The 13,733-nt window shown below is 34.9% G+C and overlaps 2 protein-coding genes and 2 non-coding genes across 6 annotated transcripts; 2 read left to right on the plus strand and 2 right to left on the minus strand.

The window, feature by feature from the left end:
- Nucleotides 1–1,255: 1,255 nt before the first annotated feature.
- On the plus strand, nt 1,256–6,395 carry LOC145594804 (BEL1-like homeodomain protein 9). Its single transcript, XM_081651136.1, has 4 exons — nt 1,256–1,796; nt 4,925–5,271; nt 5,396–5,456; nt 5,630–6,395. The coding sequence occupies exons 1-4, from the start codon at nt 1,314–1,316 to the stop codon at nt 6,068–6,070; spliced, it is 1,332 nt and encodes a 443-aa protein (XP_081507262.1). The 5' UTR covers nt 1,256–1,313; the 3' UTR covers nt 6,071–6,395.
- Nucleotides 4,238–4,310, minus strand: TRNAK-CUU (transfer RNA lysine (anticodon CUU)). Its single transcript has one exon. It is a non-coding gene; the product is annotated as a tRNA-Lys (tRNA).
- Nucleotides 4,429–4,501, minus strand: TRNAK-CUU (transfer RNA lysine (anticodon CUU)). Its single transcript has one exon. It is a non-coding gene; the product is annotated as a tRNA-Lys (tRNA).
- A 1,728-nt stretch (nt 6,396–8,123) lies between the features above and the next one.
- On the plus strand, nt 8,124–13,249 carry LOC145595096 (uncharacterized). Of its 3 annotated transcripts, XR_014102912.1 has the most exons (8): nt 8,127–8,732; nt 9,784–9,960; nt 10,064–10,213; nt 11,315–11,416; nt 11,507–11,577; nt 11,676–11,743; nt 12,141–12,450; nt 12,777–12,914. XR_014102912.1 is itself a non-coding variant. In XM_081651454.1 (7 exons), exons 1-7 carry the CDS (start codon nt 8,538–8,540, stop codon nt 13,016–13,018), a joined length of 1,005 nt encoding a protein of 334 aa, XP_081507580.1. In that variant the 5' UTR covers nt 8,124–8,537; the 3' UTR covers nt 13,019–13,249. The 3 variants fall into 3 exon arrangements, 1 of the variants encoding a protein (XP_081507580.1); XM_081651454.1 differs by lacking the exon at nt 12,141–12,450 and having other exon boundaries at nt 8,124–8,732; nt 12,777–13,249; XR_014102913.1 differs by having other exon boundaries at nt 8,129–8,732; nt 11,676–12,450.
- The last annotated feature ends 484 nt before the right edge of the window (nt 13,250–13,733 follow it).

Raw genomic sequence — 13,733 nt, forward strand, 5'->3', positions numbered from 1 at the left:
TACTCAAACACATGGGGGAGAGGATACAAGTAGTGTTAAGAAATAAGTTACGTCAAAAAAGGGTGAGTTGGGTATGTAAGTAATGCAGTGGAGTTACCCACAACGTAACCCAGCCATCTTATTTTTTGCTGATTAGTCCCATCACTCATCTGTCTGTCAGTCAACTTAATGCCTTTCTCTCTCTCCTACCTAGTTTTCTCTTTATAACACCTACCTACATATATCATGACATAATCTTTCTCTATTGTCCTTTTATCATTACGTGCATCTTTTACTTATTGTACTAGTTAAATAAATACGAACATAGTTTTATATCAAGGTTAGAAACACCTTAATTAGTACTCCGTATGAATTGAATTCTTCATGGGAGGATTGAGTAGTTCACTAGTTCTCTGACTTTCAAACATGAAATTAGAAGTCGCATTTTAATAAACACATTTTTTATAAAAGGATTTTTCCTTACATTTCAATTCTAATATGGACCTTCTTCTTACCATATTACGGAGTAAGAAAAAAATGATTTGAATTTTTCAAAACCAAATATTAAAATATATGAAGTACAACTATACAAGTACTAGTGTATGTTATTTTTAGTCATATGCATAGATTTGTTGGAAGTATTTTACAATTTTTATTTACAAAGTCATAGTATAAATAATCAATTAGTGTTGAACAATTATAAATCCATTGTGATGTTTGGAGTGGTTTTTGAACGTTCATTGAAGTCTTTAGGGGGAGATTAGGGTTATATTCCATTTTCTTTATTTGAGGTGTTTTGATTTTTAATTTTTAGAAAAGTTATGATTCGGTTTGATTTGAACTTTTGTAACTTGATCTAGCCAGAATTGTTTTAGTCTATTTTTTCATACGAAGATAGTTTGATTTGATTTGTTTGATCTGGTCAAATCTAACTTCAATTTTGTAGACTTTTTTATTTCTGTATATGCGGGGTCAAATATTTAGAAGCAGAAAGAAAGATAAGAGAATCCCTACTCCCAATTAAATACCCTCATTTAATAAACCTCTAAGATACAAGATACGGAATAAAAGTCTTATCAAGTGAGCCACGCTCTACATTTATGGATAATAAACCCCGGTAGAGTGATAGGTTAATAAAATGATTGTATGAGTGTCCATTTGTATAGCAAAGAACAGTTCCCCTCCCCTTTACTCAAATACATCTGCCTACCTCCCCATCAAATCATCAACTCCCTCTCCTACCTTCTTTTTCATATAACCACTCAAAAAATTAACTCTTTCCATTTTCTTCCACTCTTTTCCATTTTCCCTTTTCTCTCTCCTCCTCCTCCTCCATGGACGACGATCCTTACCACGTCCCTCAACAAAGCCGTCGTCACAAACTCCGCTACCACCCCCACAACCCTCGGAACGACGATATCAACGATATCGTCGTCCCGCAACACCACCACCCTTTCCTCTCCCCTCTCCAAGTCCTCCACCCAACTTCCTCCGCTTCTTCATCAGCTGATCATCATCCGCCGATAATGGCAGCCGCATCAACTAATTTATCCCTTTCTTCCTCATCAGCCCACGCGCGCGCGTACCTTCCTTCTCCAGTGGGCCCATTTACGGGCTACGCTTCTATATTGGGCCGATCTAGGTTCCTCCGGCCTGCCCAAGAACTTCTCGAAGAATTCTCCCGTGCGAGTGGAGTTTCCTTCGAGAAGCAAGGGCCTTATAAGATTCTAGAAGATTCTGGAACCTTGTTTAATGATACTGATGATGATTTGTCACTCCGATGTAGTAATCTTAACCTCGTATCTATGCTTCATGAGGTCTGTTACTACTACTATCTACACTGCTAATACTCATGTACTCTTCCGTACAATTACGTTTATTATAAGCTATTTTAAATTCAAGTTACATTATTAGTGTGCTTTTTTCTTTAATCTGTTTTTAATTATTCATGCATTGTTTTAATTATGTTGGTAGTTGTTTATTGTCCTTGTTAGTGTATATAAATAATTAAATATATTAGGGGAAACGAGTAATATTATTTTATGTGATCCTTATTACTATGTACAAATATAATTAACATGATTTATATATGTGTTATTTTTTCTAAATGTTGTGTTATTGAGTGAAAGTGAGAATGTGTTTGTTTTAGGTGAAAAGTGAAAGTGAGAATTTAAACATAGGATTTTTTCTGATATTTTTGAGTTTCAAGGCATATTTAGTCCAAGATAGTGAAAGTTGAACTAGTGATATACTCCGTGTATGACGCTGAAAAAACCTTAAAAAGTTGTGATTATATTTGAGATAGATTCATAGATTTGAAACAACTAAATTTGGACGAATTATTATGGGCTGGGTATAATGTACTCCTTAATTTTTTATGTGCATGCATTATTGAGTTATTTCAAAAAAAGGATAATTACTTTCTTGCTATTGTAAAAGATGGATGTCCCATTTCATTTTTTGGGTCAAATTATTTTATGTTGACCATGACTTTATCCGAGTCTATAAGATACTTAATATTCACATTAGATATTATTTGGATTGTTTCAATGCATTATTTATGTAGCATTTCAACTTGTATATGTGAAAATTAAAGATATTAATAGTTTAATTTGTGTAGTAAAAATCGTCAAAAGTATAATGGGTGGGGTATTCGCTGTAATACATTATAAAGATATTTATTGTTTAACGGTATTATTATAATTATGTGAAATCTAGTGTTAGGGAAATTGTTGACTTGTGAGAGGCTTCGGCTAGGTATCACGCCTTCTCCTTAATTTAAGAAAAAAAAAAAGCGTTTGGAGAACTGGAGTAAATTTTTCTAGGTTAGAAAAAATGAGATTACAGGTATAAGGGGGAAAATGATTTTGGTACACCCTTAATTGATTGATTTTGACACACTCCTATGTGAGAGTAAAGTTTTTTATGCTCTTCTCACATAAAGGTGTGCCAAAATCAATTTCCGTAAAATGATAATGGGAATTGGAGTTATCTGGTGATATACTCATATGTAGATGTTGATATGTATGAGAGTGATGAGTTGATGATCTGATAGTTGCTGTCACTGTGGAAGGGCAGTAGTTTGGGTTTTCTTGTGGTTAAATTTATTATTATTAATCATATCTCTCTCTGCTGCACTGGCAGTGAGACATAAAGATGTCTAGTCTTGTCAAAACTTATTAATCAAATCATTTCCTCCTATCTTTTTTAATGTTTATTTTTATGTCTTTTCTCTACCCCTTTTCCACCAATTTATTATTTTTACTGTACTTATGATTAAAAAAATGTAGCTTCTCCTTTTTAGCTCTATTTGATTGTTAAGGGATTAATTACTGTATTATTTACCCCTTCTACTATGCATCAATTATTCTGTAGTTAAAGAGAATGTAAAGTATAAGCTTTATTTTTTCTATTTATAGTAAGGTTAGTGAGTCAGGTAAGATTTTCCATATTTGCATGACACAATTCATACTTTAGAGCTTTGAACCTAAAGATAGACTAGGGGAACCAAATATGCAAAATGTAAAGTGCCATAACTCTACTTCCCTAGATTTTGATTAAGAAAAAGTAAGTACTTCAAAAAAGGAAGCTTATTGATGAATTCTTCTACCATCAGTTAAAGATGTAATGCATAGGTCATTTGTGTGTTAAAATAAAAAAAAAATAATGTATGGAGCCATGTGCCAATAATGAGGCGATAGTGACTCTCTTGTATTTTAAGGGTGACTTGTTGTCTTTTTAGCGGATGAACTATCCTTATCGGTTTCTTTTGCTTTTAAAAAGCATATTCTTTATGACACGTATTAAGGTCTATCCATGTTCTACATCTCTAGTCACTTGTGACCATATTACTTCAAATTACACTACTTCGTATGATTTCAAGTTGCTAAGAATTTTATCAAAGAGGATGGTGAGTCATTTGAGCCTTTTTTTTACCTTCAAAATTCCAACTATTTAATAAGAACGATGTTAATTACCTTCACCTTTCTCTAAGCGTTTCTTACCTTTTTAGAGTATGTTAATTACTTACTCCGTATCTCTTATGGAGCCTTTTATTGCTGGTTTGAATGGGTAAATGGTCTAAGTTTAAGTGTGCAAGTATTTGATAGGATTACGAAAGTTGAGCTGACCGTTAGTGATAATGAAGTGATGATCTGTCCCATGCTTCTTGCCTTTTCCATGTAGTAGTAGCTAAGAATTTGCAATGTAAAATTGTAAATAGGTATTAGTTGTTCAAGGATCCGTTTGTTAAAAAGAGCGCCCACCGTGGGGCTCGAACCCACGACCACAAGGTTAAGAGCCTTGCGCTCTACCAACTGAGCTAGACGGGCTTGTTATTTTTACTGAACCTGATGTAATTCTGTAATTTACTGAAGAAAAGTAAGAATTAGATATATTAGTAGCTATTTATAAAAAGGTTGTCTAGAATTATGTTTATAACATTATAGTCGCCCACCGTGGGGCTCGAACCCACGACCACAAGGTTAAGAGCCTTGCGCTCTACCAACTGAGCTAGACGGGCTTTCTGTCTAAGAGAAATTTTGATGGATACGAATTGAGAAAATTCTAATGGAAATATGTCATGTGAACTTGTGAAATGTGTGACATAAAACCAAGAGTTGCAGTTCATGAACAAAACATCAGCATGTAATATGAATTCAGCGCAAAGGAGGTTATTGGGGAAAATAATCGGCACAAGCTAAGAGGCTTGCGCCCTACCAACTGAGCTAAACGGGGTTGTGAGAGTTATGACTATGGTCCCATAGTCTAGTATTTGTGCAATTTATCCCAAGAAAAAAACATCTGGGATGAAAATATGGTTTGCTTGCATTGCATCAATTTGATGTTTGTTTTGTGTACCAAAACTACTGCATGCATGCAGCATGGTTCAGTCCTGTTTGTCATCGTTTCTCTTTTTAATGTTGATCCTTATTTTCTGACTTAGGTTTACAAGAGATATAAACTGTACTGCCAACAAATGCAATCAGCTGTTTCATCATTTGAATCTGTTGCGGGTCTTGGAAATGCTGCCCCATTTTTATGCTTTGCTGTTAGAGCCATGCTTAGGCATTTCCAGTGCCTAAAGAATGCCATTCTGGATCAAATTCGCGTTACTAGTAAAGCTTTTAGCAGCGTAGACACCAGGAGTGATCGTACTCCAGGGTCCTGCTCAGAAGACAAAGGTCCATCTCCGAACTTTCTCCAACATCCTGTCTGGCGATCCCAAAGAGGATTTCCTGATAAAGCTGTCACTGTTCTGAGAAATTGGCTATTTGAGCACTTTCTACACCCGTAAGAAATTACGTTTTTTGTTCCCCAATTACCTCATGAAACAAGAAGCTCCAAGTTTCTATCATTGATTATATTCATGGATCTTGTTTACTGATGCTAGTATGCACTGAATTCATTATTTCAGATATCCTAGCGATTCTGACAAGCACATGTTGGCACAGAAGACCGGCCTATCAAGAAGTCAGGTTAGCACTTTTCGAGTATTGCCTTGCTTCAAGCTATGGATATACAAGTTACAATACTTCCCTTCAACATCAAAGTCCCCTTTGAAAATAAAAGAAACAACATTCTTTACATGTTTACGACATTTATAGTAGTGTTTTATTTGTGAAGAGGTCTTCATATATCAATTGTACAGGTATCGAATTGGTTCACCAATGCAAGAGTGAGGCTGTGGAAGCCGATGGTGGAAGAAATGCACGCGCTTGAGAGGAAAACTCAATGCTCCAAGGCAGAAGATACACCGAAATTCTTCAGTTTAGTGACTGAGCAGCAAACTTCAGTACATTCTCAGCTATCTGAGAAGGATTTCCAGATTGCGTACTCACATAGAGATCAGGATAATAGTCATTGTAAGCGCAGTAAGATTGAAGCATTTCCGAGAGCAGAGCAGGGAAAGGAACAGTTCAGCATGCTTTGCAACCGTCTTCCAAACAACCAGGTTCTCGATGTTGGAGGTAGTCATAGTGGAGCACATATAAGCCATTCTTCTGCTATAGGCAGCAATCAAGATAATACAACAGGGTTGTCGTGGTCTAATCATGGGCAAATCGTACCATTTTGGCTTGCCAAACGATAATCTTAATGGTTCTAGGAATTGATCTTGGCTCTTGAAAGTGCATAATTAAAATCTCATATTATGAACTCCGGAATTATTTGCCCATATTTGTCCAAGGAAAACTGATGTAACTGCATGCTCAATCTTGAGAGTGCCTGAAATTGTACTAGATTCAGAATTCAAATTGCTCAAAAGTTTGAGCATGTGTAGTTTGTGTTTAATTTGTAGATGACTTCCATGTTTAGCATTGTAGAATATAATCCATTGACTTGCATAGTTGCATGTCCATCTTCCTTTGCTCGAAACTTGTGCTTTACTTCTTGTATGAGATATATTGTGAAAATACCGTCTGGCATAAAGAGGTCCAACTCTAATGGCATGAAGAGCTCGAATAAGATTGAGTTTAAATAACTCGCGTTCAGAATTGTTTTCATTCTTATAGGTAGCATACGATTATGCTCGATCTCAAGCATCGAACCCAGGCCGAGACTTAATACGAACTTGTTAGGCAGTATCACTATCACAGCATTATACGATGTATAGTACATCGTGAAACATGAGTTTGGTTGAAAATTACTAGTAGCTATCGTAAACTTAAATATTTGACTAAATGAGTAATAAATATTGTAGACAAATATATAATCAGTCTTTTGTCAATTAGCTGTAAAACGTGATAAGCATTCACAAATTGTACAAAACTACAAATGGTACCCACAACACAATATTTCTTGATTGTAAATTGTAATCCACTCATCCTACACGGTAAACTTGCTGTTGAATCTTGTTTCTGGTGTTTAATACCTTTGGTAATTTGTTTTTAAAAAAGCTTGAACAGTTAAAAAAGCTTGAACAAATTGAGGGCCCTGTGCTAAAGAGGTTGACTGCTTTAAGATTCGAACCTCGCAACCAAGTGTAACAAAATAACTATGTCTATTCAAAATTTTGCTACAAATGTTATTCTTATACAATGTATTACAATTTGGGGCCCTTGAAATATATTGGGCCATTGGGGCCCTGTGCTGAGGACCAGCTTGCACAGGGCCTTAGCCGGCCTTGATGTCAATTTCCAATATGCGATGAATTTAATCACAACATTAAGACCTTGTTCTCTTACGTTGAAATCAGTTCAATTCAGCTCCTAATTTCCTTCTCTTATAAAATATTCAGTTCAGTTTAGTTAATGAGAATAGGCCCTAAGTTCATTAAACAATTTATGTTATGTTGTACAGGATAAAATTCGAGAATTGACCATGATATCGATGATTGGATAACGTTCTAAGTTGGTGTGGTGATTCACAAATCACAACTTGATCTCATAATTGGAATGAATGAGAGGATATCGTCGGCTCCAAGAACTTATGGGGTTTGGGTCATCCACCCTTCACAAGCAGTCTTAATCAAGGAATTTATGTGTACCATAATTTTTTTGCGGTCCTACTCACCTCCTTTGTAATCCACGATTATCTCATATCTTAATTCTTATCTATGATCAATCTTCATGGATTCTTCAATTAATTTGATCTCTTCTTTTCATTGCTAGAGCTATCAAAAAATGTACTCTTTTATCTCTCTGTTTTATATTGTTCTTGTTAGATTTCAGGAAAATTCATATATAGAATTGAGAATTATGCAAGTCATTAAAAACAAATAAGAAAATAATACTATAGAGAAAATGGGACAAATATATTAAATGGTTGATCTACCCTAAAGACAAGTATACAGAGAACTAAATTACTAATTTACATCTTAGAAAAAAAAAATGAGAAAGTACTTGTTGATCTAGATGATAAATGAATTAAAAAATACTTCCTACGATTTATTAGATTAATTATCTCGATATATATTTTCACATTGATAATTTTTTAAAAATTAATTGAAGATATTAATGTAAGGTGGAAATTCTAACGAAATCAGAGTTTTGTTATATCTTATGTGATTGGAGTTTAAGTATGAATGGGGAGCGTGTGGATATAGCTTGCCCACCTTGTACTCAACTCCTCCTCACCACCGACTTATATAGAATTATTATGGTATCAATTTAATGTTAAACCTCACCATAATAAAAAGTTTATCTTAAATTTAGAAAAAATAGGATAGTGATTGAAGAATATTCCACTTCTAAGCTTAACCCTTCTTTTAAGATATTCTCTCAATTAACCTTAGTTAACTAGTAACTTGAGCAGTAAAAAAGTGTGTTTTAGTCGGTTTAGAGTTAGATACGACGTCGTTTTACTCCTTCAATAAAATCCCAAATCACCTGGTTTTTCACCCCTTCGTTCAAACCACGCAGAAATATTATACCAGCCATTTTTCAATTTCTAGGGTTTATACTTTCCAATTCCAAATTAAATTCACCATTAAAAAATCTCTTCAAAACTTTTAATTTTTCTAGATTCTATGAATAAATACTAGGGTTTTCTTTTCGTTTTGAATAATCTAATAAAAAAACCCAAATTTTGTTGAATTTGGAGAGAGAAAGTGATTCGTAATGCAGACGGAAGCGAGGGTAGGAGTAGTCGTTGATGGAGGACAAAGAGATGGATGTGCGCGTAATTACGTACAGGTGAAGCAACAACAGAAAGCCCAAATTGGGACGGTTTCTCAGCTTCTTGCCGGCGGAATTGCCGGCGCCGTTAGTAAAACTTGCACCGCACCGCTTGCTCGTCTCACCATTCTTTTTCAGGTAAGAGAATCTCAAAGTTTTTCATATTTTAGGTCACAATTTGATTTTGCAATGTTCTTGGGTATCCCTTTTGTTGGGTTTGGTTCAGAAAGGTGGGAATTGTTGATTTTGGTAATGGGTTGATGTAATTTTATGTTATTTGAAGGGTTCAGGATTGAAATTATTTTTATTTTTTTATGTAATTTGAAGGGTTACAGATGAAATTTGTGGGTTTTGTTGATTTTCTGTACAATTAGGGAAGATATGGTCTTGCCCTGTTATTGTTGGGTATGTGAAAATGTTGAATTCATTAATTTTCCTTTCTTGAAGGGTTTTTTTGTGTTAATTGATAAATGATAGAGTTGAACCTAATGTAGATTGTTGGATTTTTTTGATGTTAAATTAGTCAGTTGGAAGTTGAGTACAACGTTGGCCGGAACGTTTGGCGGGAGTTTAGACTTTAGGTTGTCTTCTCTCCAAGTTATTTTTAACATCGGAACCTATTTTGATCGAATTTATGAGGGTATGTTTTGAACGTATGGAATTCGCTTTATCGGAGGATAAGATACTTATTTTGGTTGAAGTAAGTCTAAGTAAATTGGAGGAGAACATTGCCTTAATGCTTATCTGACCAGTGAACACCGAATGAACTATGTTGCTGCCCAATGTAGCTAGTTGTTTCTGGAATGTGATTTTGATTTGTGATTATTGATTAAAGATTCAATGGATTATTTTAATTCAGATTTTTAATCAGAGTAAAGTGATGATTACTTTTTTTCTTATTGTGTATGGTTTGACAGCTGGTAGTGGTGATCTGTGAATTTTCGTTTCCTAATGTGTCGTCAATATGGATTTTTATTACTTGGTGATGTTCTTATTATAATTGTCTCTAATTAGAGTTCACAAGAGGTATTTAGTTATTTATTGTTTGTCTTTAGTCCTTTTTGAGGTGTTTGTTTAGACTTCTAAGATTGTACTTCGTTTCAGCTAAGATTAATAGTTTAGCTGTTTTGATTTGGCAACTCAGAAACTTGTCAATTTCTCAATTATTTTAACATGGTACTGCTTTCAGGTGCAAGGCATGCACTCAGATGTAGCAACATTGAAGAAAGCTTGCATCTGGAAGGAGGCTTCACGAATTATGCACGAGGAAGGATTAAGAGCCTTCTGGAAAGGAAACTTGGTTACAATAGCTCATCGCCTTCCTTATTCCTCCGTCAGTTTCTATTCATACGAACGATATAAGAATGTTGGTATCCGTGTTTCATAAGCTAACTACACATTCCCACACTAATATACTTGTTAGGGTGCTGGATTGTAGATCTGACATTTTCTTTTAATATTGCTTGCAGCTTCTGCAGTCATTTCCTGGATTAGAAAGTAGTAGTGAAAATATAGGTGCACATATCTTTGTGCGGCTGACAGGTGGCTTTTTAGCTGGAGTAACATCTGCAGCTGCTACTTATCCTCTAGATTTGGTGAGGACACGGCTTGCTGCACAAGTAAGTTTCCTCAGCCAAACTCTATTATTTGGGTCATTATCTTGTTTGTTGTATGAAGATATTGTTGTTCATTTCCTCAATCATCCATATCTGTTTTTGCTTTTTTTATTTTTTTATTTATTTTTTTTTCATTTCATTTCTCATCTGAACTGTTGGACTGCTTTTATGCTTTATCTATTTGTTGATATGGATATTAGTACTCAATACAGTGTAATACACCAACACCTATAGCCTTTGGCTTTCTGGGGACCAACAATTACGCTAAACTTCTTGCCAACCAACACTCCAACAGATACAAGATACTTCCAATGTTCAAAGTAGAAAGGTTCTTTTACCCCTCAGGATCAAAACATTAAGTCAGATATAAAATATTTTGAAGTTTATAAGTAGAAAACAAAGAACAGAAAATAAATTGTTTTTTGAATTAAAATGTCAATTATTTATATGAACACATAATTTTTGCCTTTTTTCCAGCCAAATTCTTTAATTTAGGGAGGATTTTTAAAAAGGCTACCTTTTTTTTCTTTTCAATTTTTGACTTTTTTAATAGATGAGCTAGGTGTGGTGAGTTTTCGCACAGTTTCATATACAACCTATTTAAAAGAGCATTTTAAATGTTCTGGTTTCGGGTTGAGATATTTAGTCCATATTTAACACGCTTAATCTCGTGTTGGGTTCATCATTCCAAATGACCCACTTCTACCCGTTTTGTGCCGTATTTGAGTTATCTTTTTGTATGAGCTTTTACTAGCTCTTGGTTTGAAAAGGAAGTAAGCAAGACAAATCAGAGCGCGTGATCTGAAAAATCTGGGAAATAAAAAGTGATCTGTTTGTTTCTCTGCTTTGTCATATTACTATGCGATTATTTGAACTCTCGATGAAGTGTTGCCTTAAAAGTAGAAGTTGCATTAAAATGTCGTGGTTTTGCCTTTTGTCTCTGCATGGCTGTTGCTTATATTGATCAGTTGGCTTGGAAACCAGTGTAGTCAATCGATTTTGATCAAATGTTTAATCACTCACGATTCTCTTTTTTGTATTTATCAGTTTTCCATCTTAGAAACTCTACCTTATGTCTTATAACTTTATTCGACATTCTTGCAGACAAATGTGACGTATTACAAAGGTATATGGCATGCACTACGTACCATTAGTAAAGAAGAAGGCGTTTTTGGTCTTTATAAAGGGATTGGGGCAACACTTTTGGTAATCCTTCATTCTTATCTGACCAACATCTAAGCTATGCTATTGAAGAATGTTCCTCTAAACAATTGATTTTCTAACGTTTCTTTGTAGAGTGTGGGGCCAAATATAGCGATCAGCTTCTCTGTATACGAGACTTTGAGGTCTCATTGGCAGTTGCAGAGGTGCTTAATGCATTAACTTCACTATATGATGATATCAATATACCTGTCTTTCAACTATCCATGTATAACTGATTTATTTCCATATTTTTGGATCACAGGCCGCAAGATTCCACTGTGCTTGTGAGTCTTGCTTGTGGAAGTATATCTGGTGTTGCATCATCCACTGGTGAGCGAATCTAAATTTACGTTAAGAAGCTAGTAGTTTTCGTTTTTTGTTTATAGCCATCTACTCATCTTATGTGTTATCTGAATGATTCGGAGCACCTGTCACTTTGACACGTGTAGGTGCTCGCACTTGGTCTTGATCGTCAATCTGGAATGATATTTGGCCGTACTTGAATTATTTTCCAATGACGTGTATGGCTGCCAATGTTTGACATTAACTATTATTCTCTCCCTTTTTTATTTTTAATGCTGAAAACTGTACTGAATCTATTGTAGAGAAGGCCAGCATGGAAGAGAAATTTCTGGATGACTAGTTAGATATTTTTAACTTTGTTGTTTAGATACTCCTGCGTATTATGGAGAAGTTAATACTTCTAGTTATTATGCTTTTGATGCAGAGAAACAGGCTGAGGTGCTGGCTCTGCACTAAATGTCTAACAAGACTGACACTAGAGCCAGGAACCAGGAAGTTGTTAAATTTTTGCAAATGATTTTGCAGGGAATTAGATTAGAATTTATCTTAAATTCCTAAATCCTAATACTTGAATTTTATTGACTCTTTTGATTCAAAAGGGTCTTGCTTGGATTAATTTCATCTTCAAAAGTCTATCAAGCATTGCAGTTGGTCCCTTTTCTAGGGAAGCACCAGTCTCAGATGATTTGAAACCTGTTCTCCTATGCCAAATGTGAGAGGCTTCCTCTTGTGAGGTATGCTTCTCACTTAGGCTTCCTTTGTGGTGGATGTGTACATAAAAGGCCAAGTCTTTTGAGTTCATCTATTACGCTATTGCTTTGCTTATCCTTTTTATTTCCATGAAGCTTTGATTTGTGTGTTGAGAATATGATTAGTCCTCTTCCAATGTGTTGGGCATTAGTTAGCAATTTCTACTGTATAATTGTGGCAAGTAATGGTGATCACTGCCACCTATTCATTTCATCTTTGTTGGTAATTTGATTCTGTTACATATCTTGTGCCGAAAACCTTAATGAGCTATATTTTGTACTTCACTGATGTTACTCTCCTGTAACTGCAGCAATATTTCCCATTGATTTGGTAAGACGAAGGATGCAATTGGAAGGAGCTGGTGGTCGTGCACGTGTATACAACACCGGTATTTTTGGTACATTTAAGCATATTATCCGGACAGAAGGATTTAAAGGACTGTACAGAGGGATTCTCCCTGAATTCTATAAGGTTGTCCCCAGTGTAGGCATTGTTTTCATGACGTACGAGACAATGAAGAAGTTTTTGTCGGATAATGCTGTAGATCAGTAGCTTCCTGTTGGAAACAAATGTTCCAGTAAGGATGTATTCAGATTGACATAGAAGTTCTTCCATATGCTCTGCTCCATTGATGTCTTTCCAACCTCTTTTTATTTTGTCTAGACCGCTAGTATGGTGGCAAATTTTGCTCCTGTCACCCTTAGAAAATTTACTTGTATACATCATTGAAAATGTTTTTATCGATGTTAAATCGGGTGGAGAATGTGCTCATCTCCTTTCTCAGATATTTCCCTCATTTTGAAGTCCTTGTAAGAGAATAGTTTATACAAAAAAGCTTGCTTGGTGAGATTCTCTTACCTTCCTCTCGCTTTTCAAGCACAGACCTATTTCTAGCATAACAGTAGTTTACTGGTTTTATTTTCCTATCCTTTTGCTCTTCTGTGACTTATATATTTCAGTACAAAAACTTCAAATATAAGAACACAGAGGATTATAGGGGTTACAACAAGCTCATGATATCGCTAATTTTAGTTGTATTGCTTTTATGTCTTCATTTAAGTAAATTTTAAATTTTATGAAACTCCATACTGATACGTTTATCATAGTAGTTTGGGTCGAATATGTCTTTATTTTTTTACCATATGTATTTAGTTAAGTTTTAATTGATACTCTGTATGTTACAAGGATATACACGTCAAAGTTAATATGCAGCACATTCTATATTTTCACATTCTAGAATTTCTGTTTAACCCTAGAAGTAATAGAA

This window comes from Chenopodium album, chromosome 19, assembly GCF_948465745.1.
Source record: "Chenopodium album chromosome 19, dcCheAlbu1.1, whole genome shotgun sequence".
Taxonomy (NCBI): domain Eukaryota; kingdom Viridiplantae; phylum Streptophyta; class Magnoliopsida; order Caryophyllales; family Amaranthaceae; genus Chenopodium; species Chenopodium album.

Excerpts from the sequence above, each read along its gene's own strand:
- LOC145594804 (XM_081651136.1), top strand. The coding sequence starts at position 1,314 with ATGGACGACGATCCTTACCACGTCCCTCAACAAAGCCGTCGTCACAAA. Across the intron at positions 1,797-4,924 it reads TCGTATCTATGCTTCATGAG|GTTTACAAGAGATATAAACT; the intron begins GTCTGTTACTAC and ends TTTCTGACTTAG. Across the intron at positions 5,457-5,629 it reads CCGGCCTATCAAGAAGTCAG|GTATCGAATTGGTTCACCAA; the intron begins GTTAGCACTTTT and ends TCAATTGTACAG.
- LOC145595096 (XM_081651454.1), top strand. The coding sequence starts at position 8,538 with ATGCAGACGGAAGCGAGGGTAGGAGTAGTCGTTGATGGAGGACAAAGA. Across the intron at positions 9,961-10,063 it reads CATACGAACGATATAAGAAT|CTTCTGCAGTCATTTCCTGG; the intron begins GTTGGTATCCGT and ends TATTGCTTGCAG. Across the intron at positions 11,417-11,506 it reads GGATTGGGGCAACACTTTTG|AGTGTGGGGCCAAATATAGC; the intron begins GTAATCCTTCAT and ends GTTTCTTTGTAG.